The sequence below is a fragment of the Taudactylus pleione genome, unplaced genomic scaffold (assembly GCF_031769625.1).
Source record: "Taudactylus pleione unplaced genomic scaffold, aTauple2 ptg000284l, whole genome shotgun sequence".
Lineage (NCBI taxonomy): Eukaryota > Metazoa > Chordata > Amphibia > Anura > Myobatrachidae > Taudactylus > Taudactylus pleione.
In genome coordinates, this window is record NW_028284686.1 from 2,004,287 (window position 1) to 2,023,601 (window position 19,315).

The 19,315-nt window shown below is 44.5% G+C and overlaps 1 protein-coding gene across 5 annotated transcripts in view; it reads right to left on the bottom strand.

The window, feature by feature from the left end:
• Window positions 1–15,786: 15,786 nt before the first annotated feature.
• The window catches only part of INTS11 (integrator complex subunit 11), a 52,369-nt gene continuing 48,840 nt past the window's right edge, over window positions 15,787–19,315 (bottom strand). For all 5 annotated transcript variants that reach the window (XM_088482255.1, XM_088482259.1, XM_088482258.1 and 2 more), the window contains exon 18: window positions 15,787–16,197. In XM_088482255.1, coding sequence (XP_088338381.1) covers window positions 16,132–16,197 — 66 coding nt within the window. In that variant the 3' untranslated portion in view covers window positions 15,787–16,131. The remainder of the gene's footprint in view (window positions 16,198–19,315) is intronic.

The window sequence follows — 19,315 nt, forward strand, 5'->3', positions numbered from 1 at the left end:
ATGATCTGTGCAGGCTTCTTTAGATTAAACAATCAGGAGCGCTGTCAAATGGCAGGGAGTATAGAATTCCAAAAATAACCAATTGTAAAATTATAGCATGATATTTAATAATACATATATAGAACATAATTAAATTTTTGTGTACTGTAGGTACAAGTTCCAGTACCATAATTAAAATAGATGCGGTCAGCTGCTTGCATAAACAAAATGCCTGTCTGGCAATCACTATACCAGTGCAAATAGCGTTAGTCCAGGTGATATGGTATTTGTTATTCTGTTGCAGTTTAGTAACAGTCTTGTTAGTAAGGGGTCTATTCATCATTACATAATTATCACTTGTAATAATTAGAGTTATGGTAGACTTACCTTGATAACTCCTTTTCTTCGAGGTCCATAGGGTCCACAGGGATACCATGGGGATAATGTGGTTGGAGAAATCCAGGCAGCAAACAGTTAAAGGATGCCTTGGGTCCTCCTCCATATATACCCCACCCCTAGCCACAGGCCTTTAGTTTTGTTAACAAACCTAAATGAAGTGGTTCTAATGCAGGGGCTGCGTAGGATAGTGTTTCTAGAGTAGCTGTAATGTTTGAGGCTAGTCACTAGTCAGACCTCAAATAAAAATACAAAATTAGATAAATCAAAAAATAAACAGCACTATATATTGAATCTTAGTTACTAAAAAAATGGAATGGATTTGGTGCATAAGCTGGTTTAATACAAAAAAACAGTTAAATTATGAAAAAATCTATATAATCATGCAAATAATAAAATCATTTCATCAATAAATCTTCATACATAATGATGTCAATGGCATAATAAATGCTCAATAATGAATCAGCATCTGGGAGATATATTAAATATGACAATGAAACACCTTTTCCTATTGTAGCCTCTCTATGGTGTTAGGTGGTGGTCTGTTGCCACTTAAATAATACAGCAGAAAGTCACACAGTCTTGTACCACTATGGTCCAAAATCGTGGGGTTCATTAGCAGAGGCAATCCTGCATTAAGGTAGTTCCTTGTTGTAAATGAACCTTTTGTGGATGAGATTACAGCTTTGGAGGAGGTGACAATCCGCTGTGTATAAAGTGCAAGTGCCAGAAAAAAATCCAAGGCTTGGTCCAGGTATTCAAAGATGATGGAAAAAGTCCCAGTGCAATAAAAAGTTCAGTACAGAGTGCTCCTGACGCGTTTCCCTGTGTGTCCCACAGCTTTAGCAAAGAATAGTGGTCTGTACTGCTGGAGGGATTTATATACCCTAACTAAAATGGCTTCCAATTAAAAGCACCTGTAATGCACAATCCATTCCATATAACACAGATAAAATTATATATTCTAAGTTCAAATATCCCCATGCGATTAATTATAGGAGACAGACCTATCTGATCTTATTTACTAAGGGGAACAATCACAAATTTAATAAGTAAATAGTTTGCCTTGTTGTTATAATTAGAAGTCCAACCAGCTTCCTGATATAAAGTAAATACTAGGTTATGTGATCGGGCAGCGTGTTGCATAGAACATAGCCTCAAGACAGGAGAAGGAAGAGCAATCGTACACCAGAAACACTCTTACACAAGAAAAAATTACCCATGCAGCCAGGTGCATCAGGGTGGGTGCCCTGTGGACCCCATGGATCTCGAAGAAAAAGAGTTATCAAGGTAAGTCTATCATAACTATAATTTTCTTCTTCAGGGTCCATAGGGATTCACATCGATACCATGGGGATGTCCTAAAGCAGTACCCCTAGGGTGGAGGAAGCTCCTGAGCAGAAAGGAGAACTCGTCGACCAAAGGAAGCATCCTGAGAGGCAAAAGTATCAAAGAACCTAAGAAAAGAAGACCACGTGGCTGCCTTGCACAACTGTTCAGCAGAGGCACCATGACTAAATGGCCACGATGGCCCTACAGACCGAGTAGAAAGTGCTGTCACTGTGTTTGGGACTGGGAGATCAGTCTGTGTACACCTGAGAGAGATAGTCATGCGTAGCCATCCCCCCAGAGTCTGCTTGTTAGCTGGCCATCCTCGTTTGTGAAAACCATATAATACAAAGAGAGCATCTGATTTTCTAACAGAGTTTGTACCCCATAGATACGGAGAGCACGAACTACATCCAGGGAGTCTTCACCTACAGAAAGATCTGGAGCCTGAAAAGCTGGAACAACAATTTATTCATTCACATGAAAACGGGACACTACCTTAGGAAGGTAACCCTCCCTAGTACGAAGAACAGCTTTATCTTGGTGAAAAATAAAAAATGGGGAGCGACAAGAAAGCGCTGCCAAACCAAAGACTCTGCATACAGCAGATATAGCGAGGAGAAAAAGTGTCTTTGCTGTCAACCATTTCAAATCGACAGAGACAAGTTCAAATGGGGGAGCTTGTAGCCCCTTAAGAACAAACGGCAAATCCCACGATGCTAACGGTAGAAAAAAAGGAGGCTGAATTCTATATCCTGTAATAAGGCAATCTTCCTCTGGAACCAGACTGACAGTGCAGAAACCTGCACTTTTTTTTTAATTTTGTATTTTTTATTGACTTTCATAAACATATACATACTCATAATAAAACAAAACAAAAAATAAATAAAAAAAATCTAAACAAAAATACAATTAAGCAGAAAAAAACGGCACATAATACAAAAACTTGATACCGTTAAACAAAAAAACATCATTAAGACATATTCGTATAATCCTAATGTAACAAATTATACAAAACACTATTACATATCAAAATACTAAAGCACAATATAAATCAGTGCAATACCCCCATCCAAGGTAAAAGAAAAATCATAAAAAATATGACCACAATACAGCATGTCACTATGCCCTAAACATCCAATTTATTAGTCAGAATATGTGACCGTCAGATCTGTCCTCTGATTCTTTAGCATACCTGGATTTTAGCCACCTCTACCAAATAGGAGTAAATTTAGATTCAGCCTTACGGGCAATATAGAAGTATGATTTGTGGGACACAGTGGCTTTTACTAGGGACACCCATTCCCGAAAATCAGGACCTGTGGTAGCCATCCATATACACGCTATGCAGACCTTGGCCAGGAAGCACAAATTAAGAATATAATGTCTGGTGTATCGATCAATGGTATCCTCGTCCAGTGTGCCTAGTATGCAAACTACCGGTGTGAGAACAGATTGAGAAATACTGGTAAAGGCAATCACACAAATCACCCGATTCCAAAAAGCCTGAGGAGTTTTTGTGCTTGCTGATGGGGCGTTTTCAACGTCACTTAAAACTTCACTTTAGCGAATTTAACCCATTTTCAAGTACCACAAATTTGACAGGACTACTTATTTTCACAAAAAAATACTGCTTAATGCTATTCTTCACCACATCTACAAAGATATTATATAGAGGCATTTGAAAGCACTTAAGTACTCAAAATAGCTTCATGAGGGCTATTCGTAGACATCTATATTGATCCCCAATGTTAGTGCATCTCTTGGGGGGTGTCAGGCTGATTTCCCCATCTTTGACAGCACTTTTCGCCAGGTTGAGTTTCGCCAGGATGCGTTTTCGCGTCCTTTGGAATTGAATATGGCGAATAGTGGGGGCACGCACAAAAAGTTTTCACATACAAAACACGCGAAGTAGACGAAAAGTGCGGCAGGCGGAAAAGTATCGAGGGTGCGAAACTAATTGAATATGGCCCTATATATGAATAAATAGGAGAGTTTTTTAAAAACTAATAGATAACAAAAGTAATTTTAGTGGAGAGTCCTGTATATTAAGCGATGTCCAAGAAAATTGAGCTGTTAAAGCGTGTCTAAGTTGTAACTAACCGTAAAAAATCATGTGAGGAAGCAAGTACTCGTTACGTAGCTGAGAAAAATTTTCAATATGTGTTTATGCCTCTACCACCCCAAAACGCTCTAGCCTGAAGAAAGGAAAGCTCTGACAGCGACTTGGCGTTCCATAAAGGAGTGTCAGGGTCAATATCTTTAAACCCTAAAAATTTATGAACAGAGGGCCTGATTCTGACCCGTTCGCAAGCGCTGTGCGCTTGCAACCGGGTCGATGGTGGGCCAGTGCGCATCCGGGAGACCCGGATAGCGACGGCACTCCGTCGCTCCGGGTCTCGTACCCAAGGGGACGTGCTGTCGATGTTGAGTGACAGCAAGCCCCCTTTGATGGGCGGGCCGGGGGGCTGGCTGCCCAAACGGAGGCGTTCCCATGTTAATGCCTCCGTTTGGGGGCGGCCCCACTGACATCACGAGTGATGTCAGTGAGAGAGATTTCGGCTCTGACAGAGCCGAAATCTCTCTGGGGCTTGCAGCAAGGAGACCCTACCACAGGGGTCTCGTCGCAAGCCCGATGGTCGCAATGGTCTTGACCATCGCGACCATCTTGCTGGCCGCTCGCTATAGCTGTGGGTGGTCACCCACAGCTATGCGAGTGGCCAGGAGGCCATTCCAAAAAAAAATAGCCCGGCCCTGATTCAGAGCGAGCGCTCTGTCAGAGCATCCGGCTCTGAATCAGGCCCAGACACCCAAATTTTAACAGCAAGCAACTGAAGACCAAACCGGTATTCACGGTGTCAGAAGTCGCCGCACTACGACTGCTGTGCGAGGTGAACGCCGGGTGAACGTTCGCTGAATCTCCGCCCACCTCTTGTCCATCACTCTGGGATTACTCCGGATTGGCTCCTGCATCTATAACCTGCTGGTGCGAATACTGCTCTGATGCCGGTGATAGAGTTTTTGTGTTTCCGGTTCTGGCTTTGTCTCCTGTCACCCAGTCGAGCTCCAGTTTTCCTGCCTTCTATATTGTTATTCTGCCATTTGTGTCATCCATGCAGCACTGTTTGCATATCATCTACCTGCCGTTAGTGTCATCCAGGTGGCGCGGTCCGCAAATCTGTTCTCTGCCGTTCATATTACCCAGGCGGCACGGACAGTACTCCAGACTACACACTACAACATCAGCTGCTTGTGTCAACCGGGCGGCACAGGCCGCATTACAGTGTCAGCTGCTTGTGTCAACCTGGCGGCACAGGCCGCAATACAGCATCAGCTGCTTGTGTCAACTCTGCGGCACAGGCCACACTCCAGTGCGCAATCCTGCATACCAACACCAGTGACTTATTACAGCACTGCCCTTCTGCTGCCGCATCTTGCCAAGTTACTTCAGCCCTCAAGGCTGCTGCACGGCCCAAAGGCCGCTTCATATTCTACGGCCCACTGGCCACAGCTAGCCAAGGCATATCAGCCCTCAAGGCTGCTGCACGGCCCAAAGGCCCAAAACATACAAGTTTTTTCCAGCTCTCAAAGCTGCTTCACAGCCGCATCCAGCCAAGAATTCCAGCCCTCAAGGCTGTTGCAGGACTATACTCTAAAGCAGTGTTGGCTAACCTTGACACTCCAGCTGTTATGGAACTACATAACCCAGCATGCACTGCTACAGTTCTGCTATTAGGGCATGCTAAAACTGTGGCAGGGCATGCTGGGATATATAGTTCCACAACAGCTGGAGTGTCAAGGTTAGCCAACACTGCTCTAAAGAGTCACACACGTGCCTTAACACACGGCCTGCAAGTAGAGCCTGTAAAGGTGAGTGTCCAGGTGAGGCCTGAGCCACTAGTAGCGTATGAAGAGCAGCCACTGAGGTATTCTATAACCAGAGCCGCAAATGCGATAATTGGGGAGCATAGTAATAAAAACGAAAATGAGGCAACGCCAAGCCCCCATCAGTTTTGGCTCTAGTAAAAGTATTATATCGAATTCGAGCACGACGGTCCACCCAGACCAGAGAAGAGACCAGACCCTCCACTTTGCAGAATAATGATATTGGAAAATAATTTGGTAAGTGGAAAAAAATATAAAGAAGTTTGGGTTGGACTATCATCTTAACCAGATTTACTCTCAGTAAGAGTGAGAGGCAGTTTGCTCCATAAACGGGTTTTGGCCTTTAAATAGATCAGCTGTGGTTGGACATTGAAAGCAACGTAATCCGATGAGGAGTTACTTATCCAAAATATTTTAATTTATGTACCCAATTTAGGGGGAGGGGTATCGATGGATTATCCAGACAGGAACCTCGAGGGGGAAGGATATGTGACTTCTCCCAGTTTGTTGAGAGGCCAGAAAAAGTAGAAAATTGAGACATTAACTGAAGGCATAGACATAGAATAACCTGACAAAGGACCTGATTCAGACCCGGGCGCAAGCGGTGAGCGCTCGCAACCGGGTCAATGGTGGCCCAGAGCGCATGCGCACAACGGAGCTGGCTCCGTCGTGCGCATGCGCGAGACCCTGGATAGCGATGGCAATCCGTCACTCCGGGTCTCGCACCAAAGGGGGCGTGCTGTCGCTGTTGAGTGACAGCACGCCCCCTTTGGTGGGCGGCCCGGGGGGTGGCCGCCCATTCGGAGGCGTCAACACTCTTACCTGTGTTAACGAGAGAATCACTGACATAATGTCAGCTGGGCCTTTTGTGGCAGGGTTGAAATGCAGTGGAAATGTTTTTGGGATCAAGGAGCTCATTCAGACCCGCTCGCTAGATGCGTTCGCTCGCACCCAGCATATGCAAATCCTACACACGCCCAGCAAGGCAGGCGCTCACACGGCAAGGCATTAGCACACCCACTATGTCTTGGCGTGCGATCACTTTGTGTATGCAGATGCCCACCAGCCATTCATAAGACGCCCACTTGCGCACGTCATCTCATAGAAGTGCAATTTCAAGCTGTTTGGTACATCGAGCACCATCGGATACGATCACAGTGCTTGAGGTCGACTATACCCTGCCGTAAGCACTGCGATCACTTGTGTGACATTCAACCAGGTGACGTGTACAATGACGCTGCCTGTTAATTATGCACGCCTATGAAACGCCTTCATTCGCACCTCCACTCCCCAGTTTCTTCTGGCCAGCCCATGTTACCACCCACAAACGGCCTCTCCTGTCACTCATTCAGCTGGGCTGTCTACACTGGGTGAGCGAACGATTCCCGATCTTTCGCTGTGGTTTGCGCACATGCATTGCGATGCATACGCATATTGCAAATATCAGCCAGCTACGAGCAAACGCATCTTAGCGAGTGGGTCTGAATCAGCTCCAAAGTTCATTGTCATGACAAAGAGGGACTTTGCAATTAATTGCAATTCATCTGATCACTCTTCATGACATTCTGGAGTATATGCAATTTGCCATCATAAAAACTGAAGCAGCAGACTTTGTGAATACCAAATACTTTTTTTTTAATCAACCAGGACAATCCCGAGATTGAGTTTTTTTTCATTCCCGAATCCCGGGATTCAAAAAATGGCCTGGAGTTGGCCTCCCTAATTACATGAGTGCCTCATTTCAACTGACTTTTTCATTATGATGTTTGTACTTTCATGTGAATTGATAGAATCTTTATAACAGCTGAACTAGACAATGACACTCTCATTTACTGCCTATTAGTCACAGACCACTCCTTGCCGGATCTGGGCGGTTTACTGGGTGCTGGGACTAACTTATTGTGGTCATCATTTCCTTGTATGACCAAAGACTTTATATTGCAGTTGCTTCCTTTCTGCCTCTATACTTGCACAGGTTCAGTTCATGGCAAGTTTGGAACAAGTAATATATACCAACTACAGTATATTCCGAACATATTTCATCCATTTAACACCACAGACTTGCTAGCCTCTATGTGGATGGTACTGGATACATGGTCTGCTTATCTTGTAGACCTACCTTTCGTCATTTTCTGTATCATTCAGTCCAGTTTACTTCCAAATAGTAATGTAAGCTCATATGCTAAAGTTGCTAATCTTTTCTTGGAGAGCGCACCGACAGACCAAGAACGCAACCAAAACGACGCTCTCGTTGCGACTATACCAGTAGTCCGATCTCATCGTGAATATTACGATATCCAGGGAAGCCTCACATAAATATTCCACGGCTTTTATGCATTATTTCCAAAATGATTTACCAAATATTGTTGAGAAATTCTATGCTCTAAATTTTTTCACAAAGTCCATGCGTAAAAGCTTTGGAAACAGAAGCCACAGCCATACCAGATTTTAGCGAAACATCTGTAGGGACATACAATTTCATAAAAGAGATTCCCATCCTTTTATCCATTGTCATTAAATGAAGCTCCATCCTCTGGAAGAATGGTAGTTCTTAGACAATTAATTCTGCACCTGCGGCAGTCGCTTTGGATACTTTACACCAATTAAGAAACTGTTCCTTCACAGGATAGTGGTTGCAGACAATGGTTTGTGAACCACGCTCATACAATGTATAGATGGTGTGTGAGCTGGGGGTATATATGGAAAGGGGAGGTCGTGGGGTGACAGGGGTTTTGGAGGGAGGTGGGAGTGGTCGGGGGGTGGGGATGGGCGTCGTGTGGGAGGTTAAGTGGGTGGGTGAGGCAGGAGAGGGGGTAGATGGTGAGGGGGTGTTTGGGGGTAGATAAGTGTATGTGTGTCAGACAAAGAAAGGTTGTTCCCAAGCGCTCCTAATGGGAATGGTGGACAGTATTTTAAATGTCAATCTTACACAGTTATCCGTGCGTGATGCAATAACACCACTAATCAATTAAAACTTTTTCTGGATCAGTAACATTGATATAGAAGCATTTTACTTTAAATAGTTCACCGTAGCTTCTATTATATCAGGTCGTCATTCAAAACTTTGTTTAGATTCCTCCTTCCAGGGCAGCACCTCCTTTATACTGGTGTCTTTCAATGTACATACATGCAAAACAAAAAAGGGGGTTGCCACAATAGTGTGAAATCTTCACAATTTTTAATAAAGTTTAAAAAGTACAAATGGATGCGTACCATAAATGACCTTACAAGTGAGGTACACTGTAGAACATATAGGGGTATTAGTGTGCTCCCCCTATAGAGCGTTACCTTCCCAGTCTTAGGTACTCTACTTGGAGTACCTAAGACTGGGAAGGTAACGCTCTATAGGGGGAGCACACTAATACCCCTATATGTTCTACAGTGTACCTCACTTGTAAGGTCATTTATGGTACGCATCCATTTGTACTTTTTAAACTTTATTAAAAATTGTGAAGATTTCACACTATTGTGGCAACCCCCTTTTTTGTTTTGCATGTATGCACATTGAAAGACACCAGTATAAAGGAGGTGCTGCCCTGGGAGGAGGAATCTAAACAAAGTTTTGAATGACGACCTGATATAATAGAAGCTACGGTGAACTATTTAAAACTTTTTCTGGATCAGTAACATTGATATAGAATCATTTTACTTTAATTGATTAGTGGTGTTATTGCATCACGCACGGATAACTGTGTAAGATTGACATTTAAAATACTGTCCACCATTCCCATTAGGAGCGCTTGGGAACAACCTTTCTTTGTCTGACATTACGGTGGTGATTTGTGAAAACCATTTTTTTCCCTTGCTGCCCTATTTAATGTGGATCACTATTGTTTTATATTGATTTAAGTGTATGTGTGTGTTTGTGTGGTGCTACAGGAGGGGGGGAGGGGAGAGTGCTGCACCTGTGGTAGGTGTACCTGTTCCTACCGGAAATGCAAACTGGAAAATGGGTGGGTCAGGTGCACTCTCTATAGATGTGCCCAGCTAGTTTGTTGCTCAATACAGCCATGTAGCACACCATGCATCTCGCGCCACACAGGATGTTTCGTAACAGAACGTAGCGTAGCATTGGAAAAAAAAGTCATATCGTGTAATACAACTTTTTGTCCACCAGGTGTCACTTTTTCTAAACTACACAGCGCATGCATCAGATTTCCAATGCATTTTCTGCATCACCACCCGACGATTGACTGACAGAAGCTGTGATTCGGTACACTATGGTACAGCATTTTAGGTAATTGAATCAGTGCTGTAGAAGAATGTGTAATAAAGTATTAAATAATAACAGTACAGTGTGTGTGTGAGTCCTGTACTTTAAAAAATATATATATATTTTTTGTCTCATGGGCTCAGACAGGGTCACAGGCAAGCACAGCTTTCACGGACACATAATTAATGTGTTTACATGTACTGTACTGTACTGATAAGGCATGACTCGGCAGAGTCAAACAAATATGTCTGAATCACACAGCGATGCAAATTGATAGCACAATCAGCTTCTGCTGATTAAAATGATATGCAGCATGCCTATGTTCTGTGAGCCAATGCGGGTGTATCTGCACACAAAACGCTACGTTACAGCATCAGCGACTGTAACACTGCCTACTATTGACATTGTACACATTGCCAGCTTTAATTTGCACACTTCACATCACATACACAACAGGTGCAGCTCTCAACATGGCTAGTGTGTGGTTAACTCCATCCTGCCAAGCACCTCAGTAACCTCCTTGAAGGCCACGAGCCGAAAAGTGTTGGGCCATCCCTTACCACACTCTGCTACCCCCTCCACCTCACTCCAAGGATCCGGCCTGAACCAGCTACCAACTTCGACCTTGTGACTGGAGTCACCCCCTCGCGCCCAGACGCGCGCCTCCACAGCTGCAGCACGCATCGCGACTGCCCTCATCCGTCGCCCCCGCACCTGCTGCATAGGAGAACGGTCGGACCATGTTGCCGCTAGCACCTTCAGCGAACGGCACCCCCTTCTGGACCACGACACACTCCCATCCCCCGGCCCCACGCCATCGTCAATCCTGCTCAGCACATGGCATCTCACAGGGACTGGCCCTCCAGACCGCACCTCGGTACCAGGATTCGCCACCCGCCTAGGCACCGCCAGCGGCCACCCACAGACTGAAGCTCATCACCCACAACAAGGGGAAGCCACATACCCCAGGATGTGTCTAGAACTGCACGGTAAGGTGATCCCTGTAAGGGTCCACCCACCTTCCACCCCGAAACAGTCACACCACGGCACCAAGCTACACCCCCCCGTGACCATTCCTGAGCAGCATTGTGCCTTCTCATTAAACGGTTTGGCCCCATAGCAGGTTGTCTGTCTCTTATTTCCACACAAGCACCACATAACACGCACACATCCCTATCCCTCATATATAGAGAGCGCACCTGACCCACCCTTTTTCCTTCACAGGATACATGCATTCAATCTTAGCAAGTCTGCCTTACAGTTTCCAAATTATGTCTCTCTCTAATCACAATTGCTTTCATAATCTTCTGTGCAGGAAAAGACTCTGCCTCTCTTTTATCCAGCCTCAAACAGCAAGTGCAACTCATCGTTCTACTCCTAAACTTCCTTTTAGTCCATAAACTTATAAATGTTTTCCAGCACTTTCCAGAAGTTCTATATTAAACATTCTCCCCTGATTCTTCACTAGAAAAATCCTCAAACTCTTCTTCTAAACCATAAATAGAAGACACTGCACCATTCTCCTAATCCAGGCTCAACGGGGATCTGGATCTGTAAGCTGCATACACACGTAAAGATTTTCTGTCCAACCATCCAACTAGTTGAATGGTTGGAATGAAAATCTGGTAACATATGGGAGTAACTGATGATCAGCAATTTGCTCCTAAATGCCAGAAAACAGATGAAAATGGTCTTCAGGCAAGTTTGTTAAATGTTTGATCTAAACAATCAACTAGTTGAATGGTTGGACAGAAAATCTTTGTGTGTGTACCCAGCCTTAGACTCCTGCAGAGCTCAGACTTACTCCTTAAAAATAAGTGATTTCTTCATCCATAAGTTCCTGCATCTGGCTAGAAAAAGCTACAGGCTCCTGAACACAAACATCACAGAATACCTTATCCTGAATCCCAGCAAGAGGTTTATCACAGGTTGCACATCTACTTATATAGTATACTTCTTAAGATGTTTTCTATTTAGGACCCACTGTTACTGGAGACACAGGGCCTGATTCAGACCCAGTCGCAAGCGCTGAGCGCTCGCAACCGGGTCGATGGTGGCCCACAGCGCATGCGCACGACGGAGCCGGCTCCGTCGTGCGCATGTGCAAGATCCGGCTAGCGACGGGCACTCCGTCACTCCGGGTCTCGCACCAAAGAGGGCGAGCTGTCGATGTTGAGTGACAGCTCGCCCCCGGTTGGTGGGCGGGCCGGGGGGGTGGCTGCCCAAACGGAGGCGTGCCCATGAGAATGCCTGCCGTTTGGGGGCGGCCCCACTGACATCACAAGTGATGTCAGTGGAGAGCTTCCGGCTCTGTTAAAGCCGAAAGCTCTCTGGGGCTTGGGATGAACGAGACCCTACGATAAGGGTCTCGTCGCAAGCCTGATGGTCGCGATTGTCTTGAACGTCAGCTATGCGAGCGGCCAAGAGGCCGCTCCAAAAAGAAGAAAAACCCGGCCCTGATTCAGAGCGAGCGCTCTGTCAGAGCGACCGGGTCTGAATCAGGCCCTCAGTGCATATTTAAGGCCTACCAACATTTAATAGCCTTACTAATCTAACAGACACATTAAGCGCCCATCTAATGAGGACTTACCTTGTTTGGGTGCCGACTGGCTGTTGGGGGGGGGGGGGGGGTAAGCTGCTTGTCCATCCTAGCTGTATCCATAGAAAGCAGTCACAGGCAATGCCACCTCAGTGCTTGGTATGGGGATTGCTTCCAGCTCTGCGTAGTTTGCCGGTCTATGAATGCTCTGGCCGTAGACTCCGCCGGCCACCAAGTCTGACAGCATGCTCCACTTGCAGCTCACCAAGCCTTCAATCACACGGAGTAATCCCCAGTGTGCCACCCCAGCCACAGACTGCAGCTCTAGGAGGCACATCACTGGGCAGAGGTTATTTATAACCAGTTATTTATATAGAGCACATATATTCCGCAGCACTTTACAGAGAATATTTGGCCACTCACATCTGTCCCTGCCCCAGTGGAGCTTACAATCTATATGAGGCAAGTCCTAGGATCACAAAATATCCCTACACTAGTCTTTCCATGAGACAGGGGAGGAAAAAAAAAGACAAAGGGAAGAGGAGTAGCTGGGATATATACACCACATGGGCGGACCCTTGGCAAGGCAATGGCTGCCATGGAGAAGCAAAGTAGAAACACAAACACTAGTTATTATATAGCATAGCAAATTGGACACACATTGAAACACACAATCTAACAAGGGTAACAACTGCCGGGTTGGGTACAGGATGCGGGTGCTCGGGATCCTGGCAGTCAGAATCCCGACGCTGGCATCCCAACAGGGTTAAGATACAGACACTTGTAGGTCAGTATCCTAACCCTCTCCCTACCCCTCCATCCCCACTGTCTAAATCTAACCTCCTCCCCTAGTACCTAAATATAACCCCCCTAAACCCAACCCGCCTCCCTTAGTGCCTAATCCCAGTACTTACCGTCGGGATTCTGGCGCGGACATCCCTACTGTTGGAATTTTGACCATATCCCCAACTGCCCACTCCCCACCACCTATACTACATATTGGTTGTGGGACTTCTAGTTATCATTCTGTTTAATCTTAGTAGGGTAGGGAATTCTCTCTTCATTTCACAACAAGCAACAATTCAAAACAGGACAGATAATAATTTAACTTTACATAACAAAAGATGCGGGACTTTGCATGTGCTTTGTGTACTAAAGTTCACACAAATGAAATATAGAAATACAGTGTAACAATGTTTATTAACATAATATATATCTACTAAATATCTGTCTTGCACAATCGCAGGAAGAGCTTGGTGTTTGGTTGCACAGAACTTTGAGTGCCTACGACCCCCATTCCCTCAAACCATTAGGACACAGATGGGGGATAGGGGAGAAAGGAGGAAAAGATACAGGGCTAGGGACCCGGCCAATGACAAGCTGAAAATACTGGTATAAGATGGATAGCTAAGGAGAGATTTTACAGTGAAGCTCCTCTTGTATGTGAGGGAAGTGAAAGCGTAAATGCACAAGAAGGATGTGGTCTGTGATGTCAGTGGGGGATTTTTTTTTATCAATATCCCTCCACGTTACATCTTTCCATTGTGTATGGTCTAAAAAGTTTTAAAAGTGATGTTGCCCATAGCAACCAATCAGATTCTAGCTATTATCTTCTAGAAGCTGCTAGTTAAATGTTAAGTAGAATCTGATTGGTTGCTATGGGCAACATCACTTTTAAAACTCTCTTCTAAAAACTCTCACTTTAGTAAATGTACCCCTTAGTGCTTGTTCTGCACTGTCACAGACTATCCAGTGGCGTACCTATAATGGGTGCAGGGTGTGTGGCGAGCCATCCCATATAGCACTGCATGTATTTTATTTATTCTTTTAACCAATATGTTAGTTTAAATGCAGAAAAAATTCTTGCAATGACCGATTTGAGTTATCAGAATATTTGGCTGGTCAGTGGTTTAGCTGTCATGATCAATTGTAAAGCGCAACGGCATATGCTGCGCGATATAAGAAACTGTTAATAAATAAAATAAATAAATTATAACAGAATTTCACTTTAAATAAACCATTAACAATGGGCTGATTCGGTGTCGCCCGCACTGCCAATGTTAGACACAGTGGAGCGATGTTACTCTACTCTGCATTCATTTAAGTCGCACCGCGCAGGCGTCCAGATTGTTAGCGCACAGAGTCTCAGTACTGATCCAGAAGCATGGTGGCTGAAATGTATTAGAAATGTATTGGGCGTTCCTGGAGGGTGAAAGGGCGAGGTGGCTAATCAGACGCACAATAAACGCTACATCCTATGGGAGAGGCACTGGCATGGCGCTGAAGGTGGTTACATACAAAGCCACTTCTTTGCTCACATTGGAGGCCATACTCAGATGGAGAATCTGCACCTAGCAGAAGGTTGGTGCAAGTTTCCAATGGTGGTGTCTAAATGGATCCAGTAACATTGTTGAGTTACCACAGACTGTCGGCATGTTCACATTGATGAAATGTCGCCATGTGAAATGTCAAAATTCTCAAAAGGTTTAGGCAATACCAGGAGGGTTAGGCACCAGGGAGAAGGTTAGAGGCAGTGATTAGGAATAGCCAGACCGCCACTGTCAGATGTCTGTGCTGGAAGCGACGGTCACTGACCACTAGGACCCGAACAACACGTTGGAGCCGATACTACCAGGTAAGTGACTGATATGCCACCAGGGATGTTAGGTCAACAATCCATCATGTCATCCATGCAGGCTTGATGAATGTCGACATGCTGCATGCCGACATTTCAACCATGCCGACATAACTATCTAGCTAGCATACCACACCCATCTAAAGAGGCACCAAGTGGTATTTGAGAATGTAAGGCGCTCAAAGTGGGCGTGTCAGTCCTTGCACATTGGAACACACGACTGTACACCAGGTAAGGGGCGCTGTAGTGGCATTAGCATAAATTCATGGGTGCTACACCAGCAAAACATGCAGACACATCAGTATCCGGCCCAATATGCTCATTGTGCTTCTAGAGGGGAAAGCTTATTGGCTCATACAACATACCAATTCCTCTTCTCAGTAATACGGTTGTAGATTAGTTTTTTTTGCAAAAAATGTTTAACAAAAATACAATTATACATATATCTTTTAATATTATGTAACCACAACAAGAGAACATTGGAAATCTGCCTTATTTGATATAAGTGTGGGGACACAGATCTTGGGAAACAGAGACCATCCTGTGTTCCAAATTCCTAACATTTACATTAAAAAGAAAGAATAAAGTATGCACGGAGGAAGGTATGTGTAGGCTCAGCATTGTCTGTGTTGTGCGAGTAGCAGCTTAGTAGCTGTATAGGATCCAGTGGTCTCTGTACATATAAGTTAACTATTTAAGGAATTATGCATTTAACTAAGAGTATACTTTTTAAAACAAAAAACAGAAGAAGGATGTGGATTGACAGTCTTAGATTTTGGGATAAATAAAAGAAGTCTCCAGGAGACACTGTCAGAACCAAAAACTGTAACAAACGACTTTATTAAAAAGTACCAGTGCTAAGTACACAAACACAGAATCTTATTCCATAGACCACATGGAGTCCGTGCAGATCACCTCCATAGTAATAGGACGGATGAGTGGCAGAGCTCTCACCTAAAAGCTATGAAGGAATGCACAGTGTCCCATGCCTTTTCTAGAGCATGTCTGTAGTGCTTCAGTTCATTCAGCAGAAGTTCCCGGGGAGCTCATACACGGACATGAGTGGTATTCCAGAAAGTCTTGATATAGCGCATACATAACAAATCCAGTCCCACGGTTTTCCTTAAGGACTCCTGGTACAGTGCAGGCCATACACTAGCTTGTGCCCTGCGGTAAGCCTTTCTTTAGCAAAGAAGTCAGGAAACTTCCCAACTCTTCATCCTAAGCAGAAAGATACATTATGACGACAAACAACAGTGTACTGCATGTTAAGAGCAACTTTTGCATACAAAACAAATTTAAGATACAAACAGATAAAAAAAATAAATCAAACACTAGCACAGATATAGGTATAGGATATACAGATGTGGCCAAAGTTGTTGGTACCCTTACATCTCACTGAAACAAAGAATCTCTCCTCCTGAAAACTGATGAAATAAAACACTATTGCCTCATGTATACATACCTGTATGTACCTTTGCTACGTTATAGAAGAAAGCAATTGTGAAGAGAGATAAATTATTGCTTATGCTCCAATAAATGGCCTGGACAGATATGATGTACCTCTTAAGGCCCCACACTCCCCAACCCGCATAGCGCAGCATGGGATTGTACATCGCCTCCCCAGATCAAGTGAACATGCAGTAAGATCTGGAGGTGCGATGGTACGACCCCACGGGAGCACACACTGTCCGATATCATGCCCACACACGGTATGATATAGCAGCAATATCGTACCAATCCATCAGATCGGCCGTTAGAAAAGATAATAATTGGATTATAGAGATATTTTAAACTTAATTGCTTTCTTGAATAAGCATCACCCATCATTACACTTCTAATCAGTCATTCAGTAATTTTAAATAGAAGAAAAGTAGTCACTATGCTGTTTGGCATCATCGTGTGCACCACACTAAACATAAACCAGAGAAAACAAAGGAGAGAGTTATCTGAGGATATCAGAAAGAACATTATAGACAAGCATGTTAAAGGTAAATGCTATAAGACCATTTCCAATCAGCTTGATGTTCCTGTGACAAATATTAAGAAGATTAACATCCATGAGACTGTAGGCAACCTCCCTGGACACAGCCGCAAGAGGAAAATCAATCCCCGACTAGTGAGCATGGTAGAGAAAGAGCACCAAGGAAAACTTCCAAAGAGCTAGAAGCTGAACGCCAAGGTCCTGGTACATCATTGACTGATCTCATCACCTGGCACTTTTTGAGTAACAGTGGGCTCCATGGAAGAAGACCCAGACTTGAATTTGCTAAAATGCCTATGGACACAAGCCACAATGCTTCAGGGGGAATGAAGAGGAGTATGGACTAGTCAAAACTGGAGCTTTTTGGCAAGTCACATCAGCTCTATGTTCACAGACGAAAAAAACTGAAGCGTACAAACAAAAGAACACCTTACCTACTGTGAAACATGGAGGAGGCTCGGTTACATTTTGGGCTGCTTTGGTACGTCTGGCATGGAGTGCCTTTAATCTGTGCAGAGCACAATGAAATCTCAAGACTAACAAAACATTCTGGAGTGAAACATACTGCCCAGTGTCAGAAAGCTCTGTCTCAGTTGCAGGTCATGGGTTCTCCAACAAGGCAATGACCCAAAGCACACAGCTAAACACACCCAAGAAAAAGATAAGGAAAAAAAACATTGGAATATATTGAAGTGGCCTTCTATGAGCCCAGATCTTAATCCTATCAAACATTGATGTAAAGAGCTGAGAAACACATCAAACCTGGGACAGCTGGAGCAGTTTGGAAGAGTGGAACAAACTACCTGCTGACTGGTACAGAATGCTCATTGAGAGCTACAGAACTCACTTGATTGCCTCTAAAGGTTGTACAACAATATATCTGGTTAAGGGTCCCATCATTTTTGTCCATGCCATTTTCATTTGCTTGAAATAAAATATTCTGTTGAATCAAATAACCAAATGCAAAGTCCTATTTAAATATGGAATAGACAATATTGGATGCCAATTACATTTGTCACATTCCAGTGATTTCAGAAAAAAAAAAAAAAGGTTTTACTTTTTTTGTGGAAGGATACTGACAACTTTGTCCAAGTACGTACTTACATATGATGTGGAGACCTGCAGATGGTCAGTTAATTGGCTTACCATTATCATGGTCACCGCCCTCTTGTACTAAACACTTTTTCATAGCACTAATCTTTTTTGTAAATGGAAATCAACATCTCCTAATAGCAGAAATACAGATGAACACTACATATGGTAGAACCTCTATCAAAGATCCCAAATATGTCCACAGTACAATTGTCAGGGGACCCGGATTCAAACAAATTGTCTGACACTTTATCTAACTGGTAATCACCAAGTTTAACATGACCTGCAAAAATATGTACAACATTTGCTGTTCACAATCAAAAAACACCTCAATATTTATAATTTATCATGAATATGTGCAGACCTATTTATTCCTGATTTTTTAAAGATTTGTAGGATTCAGGAACTGTTATGATCTGCAGTTAGCAGATCCTATTGCTTGGACTTCCAGCCTTTGTTGCTACTGAAGCACTGCACTAATTGCTGCCCCTGTGCAGTGTCAGGTGCACTAATTGATTCTCCTCTCTGGACACAGCCCAGGTGCACAGTAATCTGTCATTAATGAAAAGTTGCTTGGATTTGATTCTGTTTCTGTTAAATTCCACCCAGCCCAGCAATCCACACCGGTGACAGAAGTATGTTCGTACTTCCGGTTCCGGTCTCCTGCATGTCAGTCGAGTACCTGTGTCAGTCTTGCTGTGTTTCATGTGAGCTGTTTATTCCATCCAGGCGGCTCCACCTTGCATCTTGCCCATACGTGCTGCTTGTACCATCTGGGCAGTACGGAGAGCTTCCTACCCCAGAAGCATCTGTCATCATCCGGTGAATTGTGTTAGCTCAGCAGCACCAGTCGCAGTTTAGTCTTCCAGGTGCGCAATCCAGCACACCGCCGCCAGTGTCAGCCCGGGGCACTGGTAGCTACTCTGCGTTCCAGGTGCGCAACCTAGCACACCGTCGCCAGTGTCATCCCGACGGCGCTGGTAGCAGCTCTGCGTTCCAGGTGCGCAATCCAGCACACAGTCGGCAGTGTCATCCCGGCGGCGCTGGTAGCAACTCTGCGTTCCAGGTGCGCAACGTAGCACACCGTCATCCCGGCGGCACTGTTAGCAGCTCTGCATTCCAGGTGCGCTATTAAGCACACCGTCGCCAGTGTCATCCCGGCGACACTGGTAGCAGCCACCAAGCCTGCTCCAACAGCCTCAAGGCTGCTTCACATCACCAGTCCCTTGGCCACGACTATAAAGGCCACAACCAGCCCTCAAG